General features: G+C 42.3%; 1 protein-coding gene across 1 annotated transcript in view; it reads left to right on the forward strand.

Moving 5' to 3' along the window:
• DCAF1 (DDB1 and CUL4 associated factor 1) overlaps positions 1–15,533 on the forward strand; it is a 74,707-nt gene extending 59,174 nt beyond the window's left edge. The window contains exons 18-24 of the mRNA XM_081246554.1: positions 1,639–1,872; positions 2,520–2,613; positions 3,136–3,240; positions 3,461–3,534; positions 4,050–4,151; positions 10,006–10,258; positions 14,582–15,533. Coding sequence (XP_081102680.1) covers positions 1,639–1,872; positions 2,520–2,613; positions 3,136–3,240; positions 3,461–3,534; positions 4,050–4,151; positions 10,006–10,258; positions 14,582–14,640 — 921 coding nt within the window. The 3' untranslated portion in view covers positions 14,641–15,533. The remainder of the gene's footprint in view (positions 1–1,638; positions 1,873–2,519; positions 2,614–3,135; positions 3,241–3,460; positions 3,535–4,049; positions 4,152–10,005; positions 10,259–14,581) is intronic.
• Positions 15,534–15,570: the final 37 nt, after the last annotated feature.

A 15,570-nucleotide genomic window follows, 5' to 3' on the forward strand; every position in this document is an offset into this window, starting at 1 on the left:
GAGAGGTGTGAGGACAGAGTCCTGGCATGTGCTAGTATTCAGAAGTTGCCTGTGTGAGAAGGAACTTGGGAAGGAGAACAAAGAGTGTGGCCAGTTAGGTAGCAGGAGACCTCAGGAAAAAGATGTTCTCTAGAAGGCAAGGAAAGACTCTTTTGAGGAAGGATTGATCTCCTGGGTCAGAAACTGCTGATAGGTTGCATAAGATGAGAATTGAGGGAATTCCCTGGCGCTTCATTGGTTAGGACTCTGGGCTTTCACTGCTGAGGGCTGGGGTTCAATCACTGGTCGGGGAACTAAGATTCTGTAAGCTGTGTGGCGTGGCCAAAAAAAAAAAAAAAAAAAGGATGAGAATTGAGACGTGACCTTTGACTAACCATGTGGAGGTCAGTGTTAACCATGTCAGGAGCTAGTTCTGTGCACTGGGATGAAAAATCTGATTAGAGTGGGGTCACGAGAGAACAGGAGAGAAGTGGAGACACTGCGTATAGACAAGTCTTTTGAAGTATTTTGCTGAAAAATAAAGAGGAGGGGATAGAAGCTTGAGGTGGGGGATATGGAGTGGTGAAGAGAGGGTTTCTCTGAAACTTAATTTGAAAATGTTAAAATATATAGAAGAGTTGAAATGGTAGTACACATAACTACCACCTAGATTCATCAGTTTAATATTTTGCCATAGTTTCTTTCTGTGTAAATATGTGTGTTTTTCTGAATTATAGAAAGTAAGTTGCAAACATTTTATCCCTAACTCTTATAACATGTATATCCTAGCAATAGTGACATTTTATTACATAATCACACTCTGTTATCAAATATAAGAAAATTTATAGTAATTCCCAAATATCATCTAATATCCATCCCATACTCCGTTTTCCCGATTGTTCCTGATGTGTTTGGTTTCAAATGTTTTTTCTTTTGAACCAGGATCCAGCCAAGATTCACATATTGCATTTGGTTGTTATGTCTCACTAATGTTTTAAAGCCAAGAACCATTTCTCCAGTTTTCATGACATTGACTTTTGAAGAGATCAGGCTAGTTGTCTTGTCCCACAATCTGGATTTGTTTGTTTCCTTGTGGTGTCTCCCTATTTGTTCCTCTATTAAAGGAGGGTTTTTAAAAAAAGATTGGATATATTACAGCATGTCTGTAAGCTGATGGGAAAGATCTGGTCTCTGCATGGGTTGCACATTGTAGACTTTGGATAGTATATTGGGAGATTTTAAGGAGAAAAGGGCATTTCGTTGATGCCTTTCTCCAAAAAGTAACCTGTAAGAGTATTCTATGAGTAATGTTGGTTAGTCCACATGGAGAGTTTCTCAGTTTCAGTCTTAGAAACATTTTCTGTTTCTTGAAAGTGAGATGGGGAAGAAGAGGGTTTTCTTATCCCTATTGCAGTCTCACTTCTTGTTTTCTTACTTGTGGCAAAGAGACTTTTCAAACCTTGAATGGGAACCAAAGTACATAAACTTTGCTTGTATGGGTGTGGTCTTACTATTTTCCAGTTATTTTCAACGTTAGGCCTTTTATAATTTTGGTGGGCTTTGGAAAGCATGAGAGAGAGATTTTACGCAGCTTCTGTTTGAATTTGTCAGTGGATGGATTGGTCTGATTTTTCTCTTCCCACCCCTTCTTCTCTAAAGATTTATGATATTCAGACTGGCAACAAGCTGTTGACTCTGTTTAACCCAGATCTTGCTAACAACTACAAGAGGAACTGTGCCACCTTTAATCCTACAGATGATCTTGTCTTAAATGATGGCGTCCTCTGGGATGTCCGCTCTGCACAGGCCATCCACAAGTTTGACAAGTTCAACATGAACATCAGTGGCGTTTTCCATCCGAATGGGCTGGAGGTCATCATTAATACCGAGATTGTATCCTTTATGCCCATGTCTTAATTGCCATTTGTTACCTAGTTTGTAATGCAGAAATTATTTATCTTTCTACCAATACCTGGTCGAAGTATCCACACAGGTAAATAACCTGGTTTTTTTCCTTTGGTTTGAAGTATTATTGAATCTCTAGTGGATTCTTGTTATATATATTATATATATATATATATATATATATATATATATATATATATAATATATATATCTTGTTATATATAATAACAATTGGTAATTATCGATGACTTTTACTAGCATGTTTTCTTTGTATTGGGAAGTGACCAGATTACTCCCTCCCACTTCCCCAGGTGTCAGATTGACTTTTATTTGTCTTCAGAAGGATTTTACTTTTGCTCTATAGAAATGACACGTAAGAGTAAAAAGAAGTGCTACTATTGGGAGAGAGGGAGCTCATTTAGTTTTTATGTATATGAGGATATCATAGGAGATTTTCAGGGTCATTATTCAGTAATATGCATTCTATATGCTTTTGCTTTATCTTGATCTTGTTGACTTTTAAAGCATTAATACCTAGAAGGAGGGGAAAACAAAGTGGTATTTCAGAATTTCCCTCATGAGGTTAAATAAAAAGTTTTGGGGAAAATAGTTTTCCTTGACCTTTCCCCTCCTAGTGGGACCTTCGTACTTTCCATCTTTTACACACAGTTCCTGCTCTAGATCAGTGTCGAGTGGTGTTCAACCACACGGGGACAGTGATGTATGGAGGTAATAAACTTTTCACTTTTCATTATTCTCTTTCTCCCTCCTCTCCCCACTCACTTAATTTGATACTTCCTATTTAGAAATATCTGTCAAATGTGAATTGAAAAACATTTCAAAGTTGTAACATAAAAGATAAAATAATAGTACAAATGGTGACAAAATTTGTTGATGATAATGTCGATTTAGAGTGGAGGGCCACTGGCTTTGAAGATAACAAGTAAGTCTTGTATAGAAAGAAATTTCATGGGTAATTTACCATGCATATCATTATGAACTTAAAGAAAAACCTTTTTTGTCTTGTGATTTTTGTACGCTTTCAGCTGTAACAGTTGTTGGAAGCTAGATGCGAGGTTGAGGATATTGTTTGGACATGCAAGGAGGATGCTTTGAGACATATTTACTACAGGGAAACTCTCTGAAGTCCTGATTGTCCATTAATATTTTCTGCAGTTGTGAATAGGGGATGTTTCTGATTCTAATAGTATTTTGCTTCCCTTTCCTATTTCCCCTTTCTGTCACAACTAGCTATGTTGCAGGCAGATGATGAAGATGACTTAATGGAAGAGAGGATGAAAAGCCCTTTTGGATCATCCTTCCGAACATTTAATGCAACTGATTACAAACCTATAGGTAAGTGTGAAGCTCAGGTATTGATGATTTTGCCTCATTTTGGTGTTCCTTATTTAAGATCCTTCATTTTCTGAGAGAATTATAATTTTTCTGTTTTTGAAAAGCAGAGGAGTTAGGGAAATATTTATGAACAGTCACCTTGAATTCCTTTAACAGAAGGGCTGGTTTTAAGATCACAGTAGTAGTCTAGTCCTGAGTCTTGTCACATTCTGTTTTCCAGCGACCATTGATGTGAAACGGAACATTTTTGACCTATGTACAGACACCAAAGACTGCTATCTTGCTGTCATTGAGGTAAAGGGAGCAAGAAGAAATCCTACTGTTTTATTCTGATATTTAAGATCATTTTCAACTTATACTCCAGACATTTTTGTCTATTTAATGTGTTCTAAAGATGGTGCATTTCTGGTGATAGTTAAGGATAATCTACTCATCTGATGGGGAGATACACAGTATAAGAGAAGTAGGAAAATCCTGATATAGAGCATTGTGGAGTGTCCCGTCTCCTATTATCCTGGACTCACACTGTCATCTCTTTCTTAGAGGAGTCAGTCTCTCTCTAGAGCATCCTTGGAACAGTGCTGTTCCCAGGGATGGTGGTCTCTCCTTTGCTGTCCAGGCCTTCTCATCCTGTTTTTCTTTCCCTCTCTGTGTCCTAGGCATAACATTTTCAGAATCAGTTCAAGAATTTTGGGTATTGGAAGCTTTGATAGTTATAGGGTCAAGGTGTGTGAGTGCCAGTCATAGCTGAGGTGCGGATATGGGCCTTCTAAAAACTAACTTCTTGTGGACTGGGTGTTCTATTTCAGAACCAAGGCAGCATGGATTCTCTGAACATGGACACGGTGTGCAGGCTATATGAAGTAGGCAGGCAGCGTCTGGCAGAGGATGAGGATGAAGAGGAGGACCAGGTTAGTGGTCTTTGACATTTCTTTCTGCCGAATAATGCTTTATTAGAAATTATGCATTTCTGCTTTTAGTTATAGGGTTTTTCTTTTTTTTTTTTTTTTTAAGATTTTTGCTATAGGGGTGTTTGCTACCTGTTAGCATATTCTGAAGGCCTGTCATGTGTCCTTAATCACTGAAACTCATCAGAAGAAAGCAGATTTTTATTATTATAAGACTTTAAGCAGTATCTGGTAGTCCTGTGAGTTCCATTTATAGATTAATTTGCAGGTCAGCAATCTCTGATTTTGTTTTAGAGATTTCCTTGTACTCACCCTCAGAACTAGTGCCCTGTCTGGCTTCAGGATAAGCAGGCCCCCATTTTCTCAATGTCAGTACAAAACCAAAAAGTCACTCTGCTGAGCTGGATCATAGAAATGGCTTAACCTCTATAAAGCTCTGGTTTGCATTTTCTCAGTTTTCTGGCATAGTCTATTTTCAGAGTATAGAATGGAGCTTACAGGGAAAGAGAAGATATTGATGCTTTTGTGAAATTAAACATTTATAAAATGTGGGTAGATGGTATCATGTCTCAGAATCTTAGCTTTTCCTTTGGGATTTTTTTTTTTTTTTTGGTGGTACGCGGGCCTCTCACTGTCGTGGCCTCTCCCGTTGCGGAGCACAGGCTCCAGACGCACAGGCTCAGCGGCCATGGCTCACGGGCCCAGCTGCTCCGCGGCATGTGGGATCTTCCCGGACCGGGGCACGAACCCGCGTCCCCGGTATCGGCAGGCGGACTCTCAACCACTGCGCCACCAGGGAAGCCCTATACTAGCTTTTAGATTAACTGTTTTTAAAGTATGACGAGAGGTTTGGTTTTTTTCCTAAGAGATCAGTTAGATTTGCTCGATGCAGGGCTGCTTCAAACCTTCAGTTTGTAAAACAAAAACAAAAACAAACAACCCTGCAGTATCTGCAAAATGTAACTGCAATAAAACAAGGGGTTCCTGTATTCACCTTTTTGGTTCTGTCATTGGGAGTCTTTGGATAGAGTACATTATTACAGGAGAGTAGAACTTTAGAACCAGAGGTCATCTTGTACAGTGGTTCTTCGTTACGGTGCACTCCACAATTCCTGGGGCACCTTTCTAAAATCCTCCTGTTGGAGCTTAATTTGTAAAGATTGGTTCTGTCAGCCTGGACCCTGGGTGGGGTTTAGGCATGTGTATCTTGGAGAACTTTCCCAGTGCTCCAAAATACACATTCTGATGGCCATACCTGAGTAGGAACCACTGATGTAATTAAATCCTCTCATTTAACAAGAAATTAAGATTTAGAGAAGTTGGCATTAAATGGTTGTTTAGTAATCATTGCTTCTGTTGTAATTCTGTAATGTGGGCAGCATTATGGAGTGCCTGGGTTTTTTGATCTGGGAAGGGATAAGACCATAGAGAGTTGGAGAGACTGGAGGAGGGAGAATGCAGTAGGTGAGTGGAATGAGAGGGAGTGCTGGGCACCCCAGATCTGTGAGTGACATTAATTAACTGGGTGTGAAGCTGTGAAAGTGGGAGAAGTGAAAGATGTTTGAGATTTCATCTGGTAACTGGGAGAAGTGTGGGAAAGGTGCTAGGTTTAGGGGGTGCTTTGAGTTCAGTTTTAGAAGTTTCTGTGGTACAGATGGGTAGAGTTATCTAATGTGAGTTCAGGATTTATGAATGAGAGGAAATGTAAAGGCAGAAATAAATTTTAAGTTGTAGGAACCTTTATGCCTAGGAGATCTGGAAGGGATCAGGTAAAGATCAGCAGCCCAGTGTGGAAGCCATGATCGGTTAGTGTCAGTCATTGTAGAGAAGCCCCGTGGTTAGCCATTCAGGCCTTCATATTCCTTTAGGAAGCTTCCAGTTATTATAATAGGAGCAACAGACTAACTGACCACTTAGTATATGCCAGGCGCTTTCCAAAGAGATTATATATATACATGCATACACATTTTTTCCCCCATTAAATCCTATCAACAACCCTGTGAGGCTAAGTAAACATAGTGTCAGCAGAGTTTGGATCCTGTTAGGCAGCCTGGCTCCAGAGCACATACCATTACCTGCTACACTGTGGAGTGCTGTGGGCAGAAGCCGGACCTGTCAAGTGTTAGAGGAATAGAAGACAGAGTGAGTGGATGAGTGAGCAAGTGGTGGCTGAGGACTTGGAGGCCAGGAGTAGGGTTCAGGTTACCATTTTTCAAGTCTATAGATGGAAGGAGTTTAAAGCCTGTGTAGATTGAGAAGTTGTTAGGTTTGGGGAAGCTGACTCTCTTCAGAGAAGGTAAGAAAGCTAGTGGAGCCAAGTGTGAGGTTGGTTGTGAGTGGAGTGAGCATGAGGAAGGTGCAGCGTGGTAATAAGGACCGGGGGTGGACTGAGGTCCAGAGCGGAAGTGGAGGGCTTTCTTCTTCCTCAGACTATGGTTGAAGTCAGGTTTAGATGTGGTGAGGGGACCAGAGGGCAGCTGAGGGAGCTTATGCCAGTTGACCTGTTCTCTGTACAGGAGAGGAGTGGGTTGATTTATCTGCAGGGGTTTGGGCCTTTGGGTAACCATGAAATTGACTTAAGATGGAACCAAGAAGGGAAGAGTTTTAGAATTTTTTCTGTAGGAGAATTTATTAGTAGTTTAAAACAGCCTGGCCCTGAATTCCTGTTTCTAAGCCCTAAAAGAGAGGTCTTAAGAGAATTTTTAAAAAATCAATATTCCTGGATCCAAAACATTATCTAAATGTTGCTGGAGTTGAATCGGGATTCTAGCAAGATTTGCTTTTTTCATTAAGTAATAATTTTTGGTTTTTTGGACCACTTTTTTGACCACTCATTAGTGGAAGCTTTTATTCTCTAGATATGAAGGAGAGGGCCTCATGTTACTAACCAGGTACTTAAACCTGCAAGAATGCTCCTAAAATTGCTTCCTAGACTCTCTTTTGGGTTCAACCACAGAAGTAGATTCTACCACAGCACTTTGGATAGATCTTGTGAGCCTCTGTTTCATGCTCCACGTTTCAGATTTAAAATTTAGAAAGTGAGTTTATGGCCATATCCATGTGTAACAAAATACATGTTAAACCACTGGTCATTAAATCCAGAGTATAGATGAAGTGATGTGTTTGAGATTCAGGTAGGTCTCCCCTTCCTATTCATTTCCCTTCTCCTGTTGTGGTCACATATGTCATCATGGCCTCTGGGATGAATAAATATAAATTATTTCTTCTGCTACAAGATTAAGTAAAAGTAGGCTTCTGGAAGAATTTGGAATGGTATCTGTAGTTCAAACCTTAGACCCTGGTTGACCTATTTTCTAGGATTGCTCTTGACTTTGGAGCTTTTTCTTAGTTCTCCTGGATCAGCTAAGTTTTGATGTTTTTAGAAATGAAGAACAATCTTCCTTAAATTTGCTGGCTAACAGGTGCCTGTTTGAACAGTTTAGCCTTTTACATACTCACTCAACTGTGGGCCTTTAAAAGTTATTCTATCCTGAGACATTGAAAATTTATGTAAATTGCCCAAGTTCATATAGCACGTAATTGGCAGAGCCAGGATTCTAACCCAGGCTTGTTGGATCCCAAAGCCTGGGCATTTTCTCCTATCCCATACTCCAGAAACAATGATGAGTGTATATATATATAACTGTGTACTAAATTAACTTCAGAATCAAAAATAAAAATAACATTATCTTCATGTAATTATTTCATTCCACAGAGGCTTAAGAAACACAGGGCCCTGGTTACTCTTTTTAATGTGCTTGCTTTTAACTGAGGGAACTTTATTAATTAGAACTAATTTTGGTCAAATCCCTGAAAACATGTGTGGAAAAAAGAGGCAAAAGTTGTAATCTGGTAAATACTTTGAATTCTTTCCCTGAATTTTGACTCCTCTCCTTTCCCAGTTTTTGTATGAGCTGATGTATTTGTAGGGCCAGAAGCTTGTCTGTGTGTCAGTTTATCGTTACTGTCTCCAGGCATTCTCAGTTCCTTTCCAGTGGGCAGATGCTTAGTAGCTGTCCACGTGGAGGTCATGTGTGGCCAGGCTGTGGAACAGTGGTCTCAAGTTATCATGGCGGTACGTTCACACACATGTGCACACACAAACTCTGGTGTGGACACATACTTATACAGGCATTAGGAATACTGGGTATTTAAAGGGGCCAGTTTTTCCCATGTAGCTGCCAGAAATTGTTGAAAAGTCTAAATCAGTGGGTCAAACAGCAAATCAAAAAGCCTCTAAATAGTGGTTCCAAAATTATCAAAAGTTCATAAAGCAGAGCTACCCTGCTGAATATGAGCCTAGTTTACTTTATAGCTGATGAACACTAGTGGCTGGATAAGCAGTGTTTGGTTTTTAAGTGATTGGCACGTGGCAGCACTTTTTTTTTTTTTGGCTGTGTTGGGTCTTCATTGCTGCGCCAAGGCTTTTGCTAGTTGTGGTGAGCGGGAGCTAACTCTTCATTGCAGTGTGCAGGCTTCTCGTTGTGGTGGCTTCTGTTGTTGTGGAGCATGGTCTCTAGGCACGCGGGCTTCAGTAGTTGTGGCTCGCAAGCTCAGTAGTTGTGGCGCACAAGTTGCTCCATGGTATGTGGGATCTTCTCGGACCAGGGATCGAACCTGTGTCCCCTGCATTGGCGGGTGGATTCTTAACCACTGTTCCACTGGGGAAGTTCCTTTTTTTTTTTTTTTAAAGCACTTCTAAAATGTTTTAAAAGATTTTTTCTGCTTATGTAGGGCTTGTTCTGTCTTGACTTTCATTAGGCTGGTGTGTTAAATGAATTTATATTTTATTATTGCAGGAATTAGAATCCTTTTGCTACTGGCAGTCTTGACAGTTGATGTTTGAGCAGAATTAGTGACTGCATGTTGGTCACTTTAACTTGGGAACACCTGTCGTCCTTAGGAAAGCAAAGAGGTGTCTTTGTGTCCTCTCTTGCTAGAAGGGAAACAGTTTAGAGGGAACGGAAGGCTGGACAATTTCTCTAGCATACTTTTTTTTTTCTTCTGTATGTGGGCCTCTCACTGTTGTGGCCTCTCCCGTTGCAGAGCACAGGCTCCGGACGCGCAGGCTCAGCAGCCATGGCTCACGAGCCCAGCCGCTCCGCGGCATGTGGGATCTTCCCGGACCGGGGCACGAACCCGTGTCCCCTGCATCGGCAGGCAGACTCTCAACCACTGCGCCACCAGGGAAGCCCTAGCATACTTTTTTGGTGTGTGTGTGGCTTGTAACAGAAAATGCAAGTATCTCTTAGTGGTAAAAGTCTATTTTGTTGGACATTCAGATCATTGGATGCTTGTGATAGTACTGTCAGAGGTGCTGACCCACATCCATGGTTATAAATAAGATCAAGGACAAGAATTTGAAGGGCTTAGGAGCTGGTGACTCAGCAGCTGTGTTCTTCCTGTTTTATTAAAGCACTGCTTTTTAGATTCCAGGTAGAAGCTTTAGTTCCAGTGCCTCAAGTGATTTCATTTGGTTTGGTTGATACAGGATAGAGAGAAGAGCCCTTTTGGGTTTATTATTAGTTAGAAACAGAATGTTGATGGCAGAGACCTCTGTGAAGTGTGTTGTCCATTTCCTTGGATAAGGGCTGCATGACCAGTAATGCCTTTGTGGAGTGACCAGTAGTCCTTGTCTGAGGAGTGCTTGAGTGTCTTGGGGGACATATATGTGCCTATCTCAGCCTTCATTGACGAGTCAAGCTGGCCCATGAAGTGTGTGCTAACCTAGATTACCATGCTCTCTACTGACTGTTACCTCCTCTGTCCTTTGGGAAGGAGGAGAGAGACTCCCCGTGTGGCCCACACGGGCTGGGTCTCTGTGTTTGTCCTAATGGACCTCATGCTCTCTTACCAGGAAGAGGAAGAACAGGAGGAAGAAGATGATGATGAAGATGATGACGACACTGATGATTTAGATGAGCTTGACACTGACCAGTTGCTGGAGGCGGAGTTGGAGGAGGATGACAACAATGAGAACGCAGGGGAGGACGGGGACAATGACTATTCTCCCTCTGATGAGGAGCTAGCAAACCTGCTAGAGGAGGGAGAGGACGGAGAAGATGAAGACTCTGATGCAGATGATGAAGTGGAACTCATCCTGGGGGACAGTAAGTCTAGGGCTGACCACGAGGCTGAGCTTGGGTACCTAGGAAAAGGGCCCTTCCCTGTGCCAGCCCAGCCCAGAGGGCAAGCCACACCAGGGTTCTGTGCCCCATAACTAGAGTCACCACCTGGGCCCTTGAGGAAAAGCAGTTTCACATCTCTCACCCTCAGTGCTCCTGTCATGACGACTCTGTAACCAAATGGCTATTATCTCTTTAAAACAGGGGTTGGCAGACTTCTACAAAGGCTGGACAGTAAATAATTTTGGCTTTGTGGGCTGAATGGTCTCTTTTGCAGCTACTCAGCTTTGCCGTGCCGTTGTAGTGTGAGAGCAGCCAGAGAGACAAGACATAAATTAATGATATGGCTGTGTTCTAATAAACTTTACAAAAATAGATGGTGGTCTTGGTTTGGCCCATGGGTTGTAGGTTTGTCCACCCCTGCTTCAGAGGATTAGCCTTAGACTGGAGGGCAGAAGTGTAGTTCTCCCAAGAGGCAGAGGTGGCATCATCAGATGCAGCTGCTCGTGGGGTGCTGTACCTGCTCTTTTCTAAAGTTGTAAAGAAATAAAAGCCCTCTTGTGGGTTGCAGCCCCTTCCTGCCTGCTTTTGCTTAATCCCTCTTAAAGGCCAGGGGACAGATGTTTCTCTTTGGCTTCTGTTTTGTTCCTTCCCCCCAACCCCCCTTTCTTATTCCAAGTTTTGAAGAACAAGCTCCAGTTTTTCCAGTACCTTCCCATTAGAACAGGCTTCTGAAGTCAAGTTGTCCCCTGCCTATACTAACGGACCCTGAGTAAATCATCTAATAGTTCTAAGAGTCTGCGAGCTCTGCTGCTATACTCTGCATGTTTTAAGAGGACATATTTGGCAGCATCACTGTGACTGGTGTCACTGTTGACAGACTCATGCTTGCTGAGGTCCTGGTTCTTCCTAGTGCTGCCCTGCCTGACTGGGGAGTAATCACTGTGATATCCAGTCATTTTTCATGTAGCTAACCTGGCCAGCATTCTCACAGCCCAGGGAGGAATTATGCCTAATATGGTAGCCAGTAACCACCTGTGGCCATTAGAATTTTAATTAAATTTAAAATTCAGTCCCTCATTTTCATGTCCACATTTCAAGTGCTCAATAGCCACATGTGGCTACCATATTGAACAGCACAGATATAGAACATTTACATCATTTCAGAAAATGTTATTGTATTGGCCTAAGCTCAGCAAACTCCAGGCCTCTTCAGAGTAGATGCTTGGTTTTTAGTCATTGGTGTTTGGTGGTGGGGGCAGGGGGAGGGAGGGAATGTGTATGTATGGTAGGAGAGGAGAGGGTGGGTGGCAGTATATACATTTAAGCATATATGTGTAAGATTCTCCTGTTCCACAGTGACCTACATCCACTTTCTTTGGGATAAATCTTATACGTGCTTCTAGAGGTCAACATTGAAGGCAGTTGGCTTAGGGGAGACTCTTACGTTAAGTCCTCTTGCCAAAGTTGCATTTTGAGGAAGCTCTGTGGGGTGGGAGGGATTGCCTTGTATCTGCCCATCTGCTGTTTGCCAACTTCCATTTTTTCGTACTTGGAGATTGAGATGATTAATTGAAGGACTTCCTTTGTCCCTAGCAATGGTCAGAGAGCCAGGTAAGAGGGACTTGGGCAAGGGAAACATGACAATATTGATGGGAATAAAAAGGAAAGTTTTACTAAACTTCTTTGTCACCTGTGATACGTGGGCACAAGTTCTGTTTCCCTTCAATTATAAGTAATATAAGGTAGGTTAGGGGAGAGGCTGGTACCCCCGACCAAAGAGTATCACTAATTTTTCCATTCTCAGTTTGAATATAAATTAATTTTGTATTTGGCCTGTAAAATTACTGCTTCCTTTAGCCTTTTACCATTTATTCTAGTAAATTCATTCTTTTAAGCCCAAGAGGTAATCTGGCAAACCTAATTCTATCAGAGAATGTTACTTTGGTGGGAATATCAGAGAATGTAACTTGGTGGGAATATTTATGATGTGAAAATGCCATTATAGATGACAAGTTGAGGACATGTCAGTCTGGGCTCTAGAATTGAGATGGTGGCATGTGCAGCATGTGTACTCTATTGCTTTCTCTGTTTTACAGAGACTGATAGCGGCTTGAAACAGCAGACACAGGGATACACCCTCTGTATCCTTGGTTTGCTGATATTTTGCCTTACACTAATCATCTGGTGTATTAGCTCTTAACCTTTTGGGGTTTATGGAGCCCTTTTAGGATATGATGAAAGCCGTTGTAACTATAGAAAACCACACCCACATGCCCTCCATGTGTAACCTTGCATAGGCCCCAGATCCCAGAGATCCAATGATTGATTTCATATACAGAACCCCAGCCCTAGGAAGAGAAACACCTTGACTCTGAGGTCTTTGTTTCTCTGTTCCAGTCAGTTCTGACCCCCCCTCAAAAGCCTGTATGTTGTAGAGCAACAGGTTAAATAAACATGGTAGGGACTAACACTGACTGCCTTTGCTTCCAGGGCCTTTCAGAGGGAGAGGTCCCCCCCAGGGTCTGAGTTTGGGTCTCTTCAACATTTGGAGGATGAGAAAAGGCCAAGGAAGGTAGAGAAGGGAGGTAGAGAAGGGAGTCCTGCCACCTGACCACCAAGAGGGGAATCACTGCCTGACCCCTGAAAGTTCTGTTAAACCCTGTGCCTGACGATTATTTGCTTATGGAAGATTGTGTTCTCCTCCTCCAGCTGCATTTACAGTCCTTAGATGTGATGCAGAGTTGCTAAGATTCTTAATTCTTAGTAGCTCTACAGCTGATGGTTAGAATAGGTCTCAGGCAGGTGGGTCTGGCAATGTTGGTTCATAGATCGCATGAGCACGAGGGGATTCTCTGCGGTCTGCCATGGGCCTTGGACACAGTGCTGTGCCTGAGTCACCCCTTCCCTACTCCCTTCCTCCTGGAGTTTCAGCAAGGAAGCTGATGAGGCTTAGTTTGTGGTTCAGCAGTGTCAGGTATTTGATCTCCATCTTGTTTTCCCCACTCCTCACCAATAAAGTCAAGCTATGCTTGTGCTCTGTTAGACCCAGGAACACTGGTTTTTCCAGCCATCACTTTTGCTTACCTTCAAGACTTCATTTTATCATGGCCATGCTTTTCTTGGTTTTACTTTATCCACTTCAGTTTTCTTCCTAAAGGAGATTGTAGTGAATGGAAGGTTTGGGAACATGCAGTTCTTTGTCAGCTTTCCCCGAGTGGAGTCTCTCAGGTACCTGGGAAAGGGCTGATGAGGGATTCTTTGGAACCAGTGGCTGTCCCTCTCCTCATGGAAACCCCAGGGCCTATGGGCATTTTCAGGGCTCCAGCTCAGGACCTGCTGGCCCATTTCCCTGGGGACCTTGTTAAAATTGTTTCACAGCTTCCTAAGCTGAGAGTGATCAAAATGGGCACTAGAATTTTTCCTTTACCTTCACTCAGCAAATACAAGAGCTAGGTACTATGTTTCTCTCCGATTTCTGTCATCCAGACAGGTGCATCTACCTCACTTTGAGGGTTCTTTAACTGTTACCACCTAGTTTCACCTCTTAATGGATCCTTCCAGAGGTGTTCATGTGGTCTATTCACTCCCTGGAAGGCAGACGGTCAAGCAGAGGGTCAGACACAGTGCCACCTTCCAGGGTGCCATAGCTACTCCCTGCTGGCCTCCAGCCCAGTTTTTCTGGTATTGCTGCAAGCTCTGGCTTGTATCTTTTTGGGAATTTGTTCCCTGCAGATTATATTTAGAAATTTCAGAGGAATGAATCCCAGGTTGACTACCTCTGCTTTTATGAGGTCTTCTGAGAAGAGAGTGGCTGAGGAGCTTAAGAGAAATCTCATCCTTGCTTGGGCTCAGCCTGCCTTTTTAGTGGTACTAGGGGTCAGGCAGGCCTGTGCCCACCGGAGGGACTCCAGAGGCCAAAGGACTACACAGGCTCACTCACTGTTCCTATCAGCCCTGCCCCTTTGCAGCCACTCAAAGCACCATGGGCGAAAGCTTCAGAGGGGGCTTGCCTGGTCCCTTTAGGGCCTTTCAGGCAGGAGGAGAACCTCTAGGAAGCAAGAGGGTACCATGTCCAGGTCGTTTGAAAGGTAAGCAAGCAAGAGGTCCCAGGAGTAACCATCATTGCCAAAACAGTATATTTTCCAGAGCCAGCTCCAAGGAGTTAATTGACATGTTTTCTTCATTCTGGAAACTGGTAATTAACCTTGCTCAGGCATAAATTTATGTGTGTGCAGGTGCTTTCTCCCTGAAAGCTTCCTACAAGCCTCGTGCGTAATCTAGTCTCTCCCTTTCCTTACCTTTCAGCCGACAGCTCTGACAACTCTGATTTGGAAGATGACATCATCTTATCTCTAAATGAGTGAGGAGCCATCACCACGTGGAAGAGATTCTTGGCAGGCGAGAAACTGAGTCAAATGAATTCAGAACATCTTCCCTTCCCTTCTCCCAGGGCTCTTTTAAGGAACTGCATGCCCTGCATTCAGAGGATTATGATTTAGTCTCACTGGAATCTGAGAGTCCTTCTAAAAACAATAACCACAAAAAAAAAAGACAACAGGGGTTAGGCCCTATTCTGCTTCCCCCTTCTCCTAGGATGGACATATCTTTCCTCAAGGGGAAAAAAAAAACAACACGTCTCTGGGGTTATTTCACAATATATTTTCTTTGTATAATGTTCTTTACTTAAAGAACAAGAAATAGTTTTTTATAAAACTTAAAAAGAAAAAAAAAAGGCATTTATAACTGAGGGTATGAACTTATATCCACCAGGTCTCTTGTCCCTGCAGTTCATTTTCTATGGAAGAAAATGACGTCTGAATAACAATAGAGGCATTTTTACATACGTATTTAAATGAAAAGGAAAATCGTTTCTTAAATTGATAAGGATTAAGAATATTTTATTATAAATATAATATATGATTTTTTAACCTGTTTTGTTGCCTCATATGCTGTCAGGTTAATTTGTTTTCCTTTGTGCCAGAGGTGGGGAGGAGGTGCTGCTTGTTTGCTGAGTAAATGCCTAGGCTCACCCACCTTCATGGTTTGGGGGGGGCAGCAAGGTCATTGTGGATATTGGTTTTGTGGAGTTGAGGGAACTTAGGATATAAGTTCACTCCCTCTATTTTTCTTTGTGATTCAGTTTTTCAAAAATCTTTTTTTCTTCCCTTTCTCCCCAATGTGGAAAGTACAAATCAACGGCCTTTTAATGTAAAGTGTATTTATTTAAAAAAAATACAAAATAAACTACAAGTCTGTCTTTCTTTGTTTATGGCCTTTCCCTGTTCTCTTTTACC

This window comes from Mesoplodon bidens (genome assembly GCF_964165515.1).
Source record: "Mesoplodon bidens genome assembly, chromosome: 10".
In the NCBI taxonomy this organism is placed as follows: Eukaryota; Metazoa; Chordata; class Mammalia; order Artiodactyla; family Ziphiidae; genus Mesoplodon; species Mesoplodon bidens.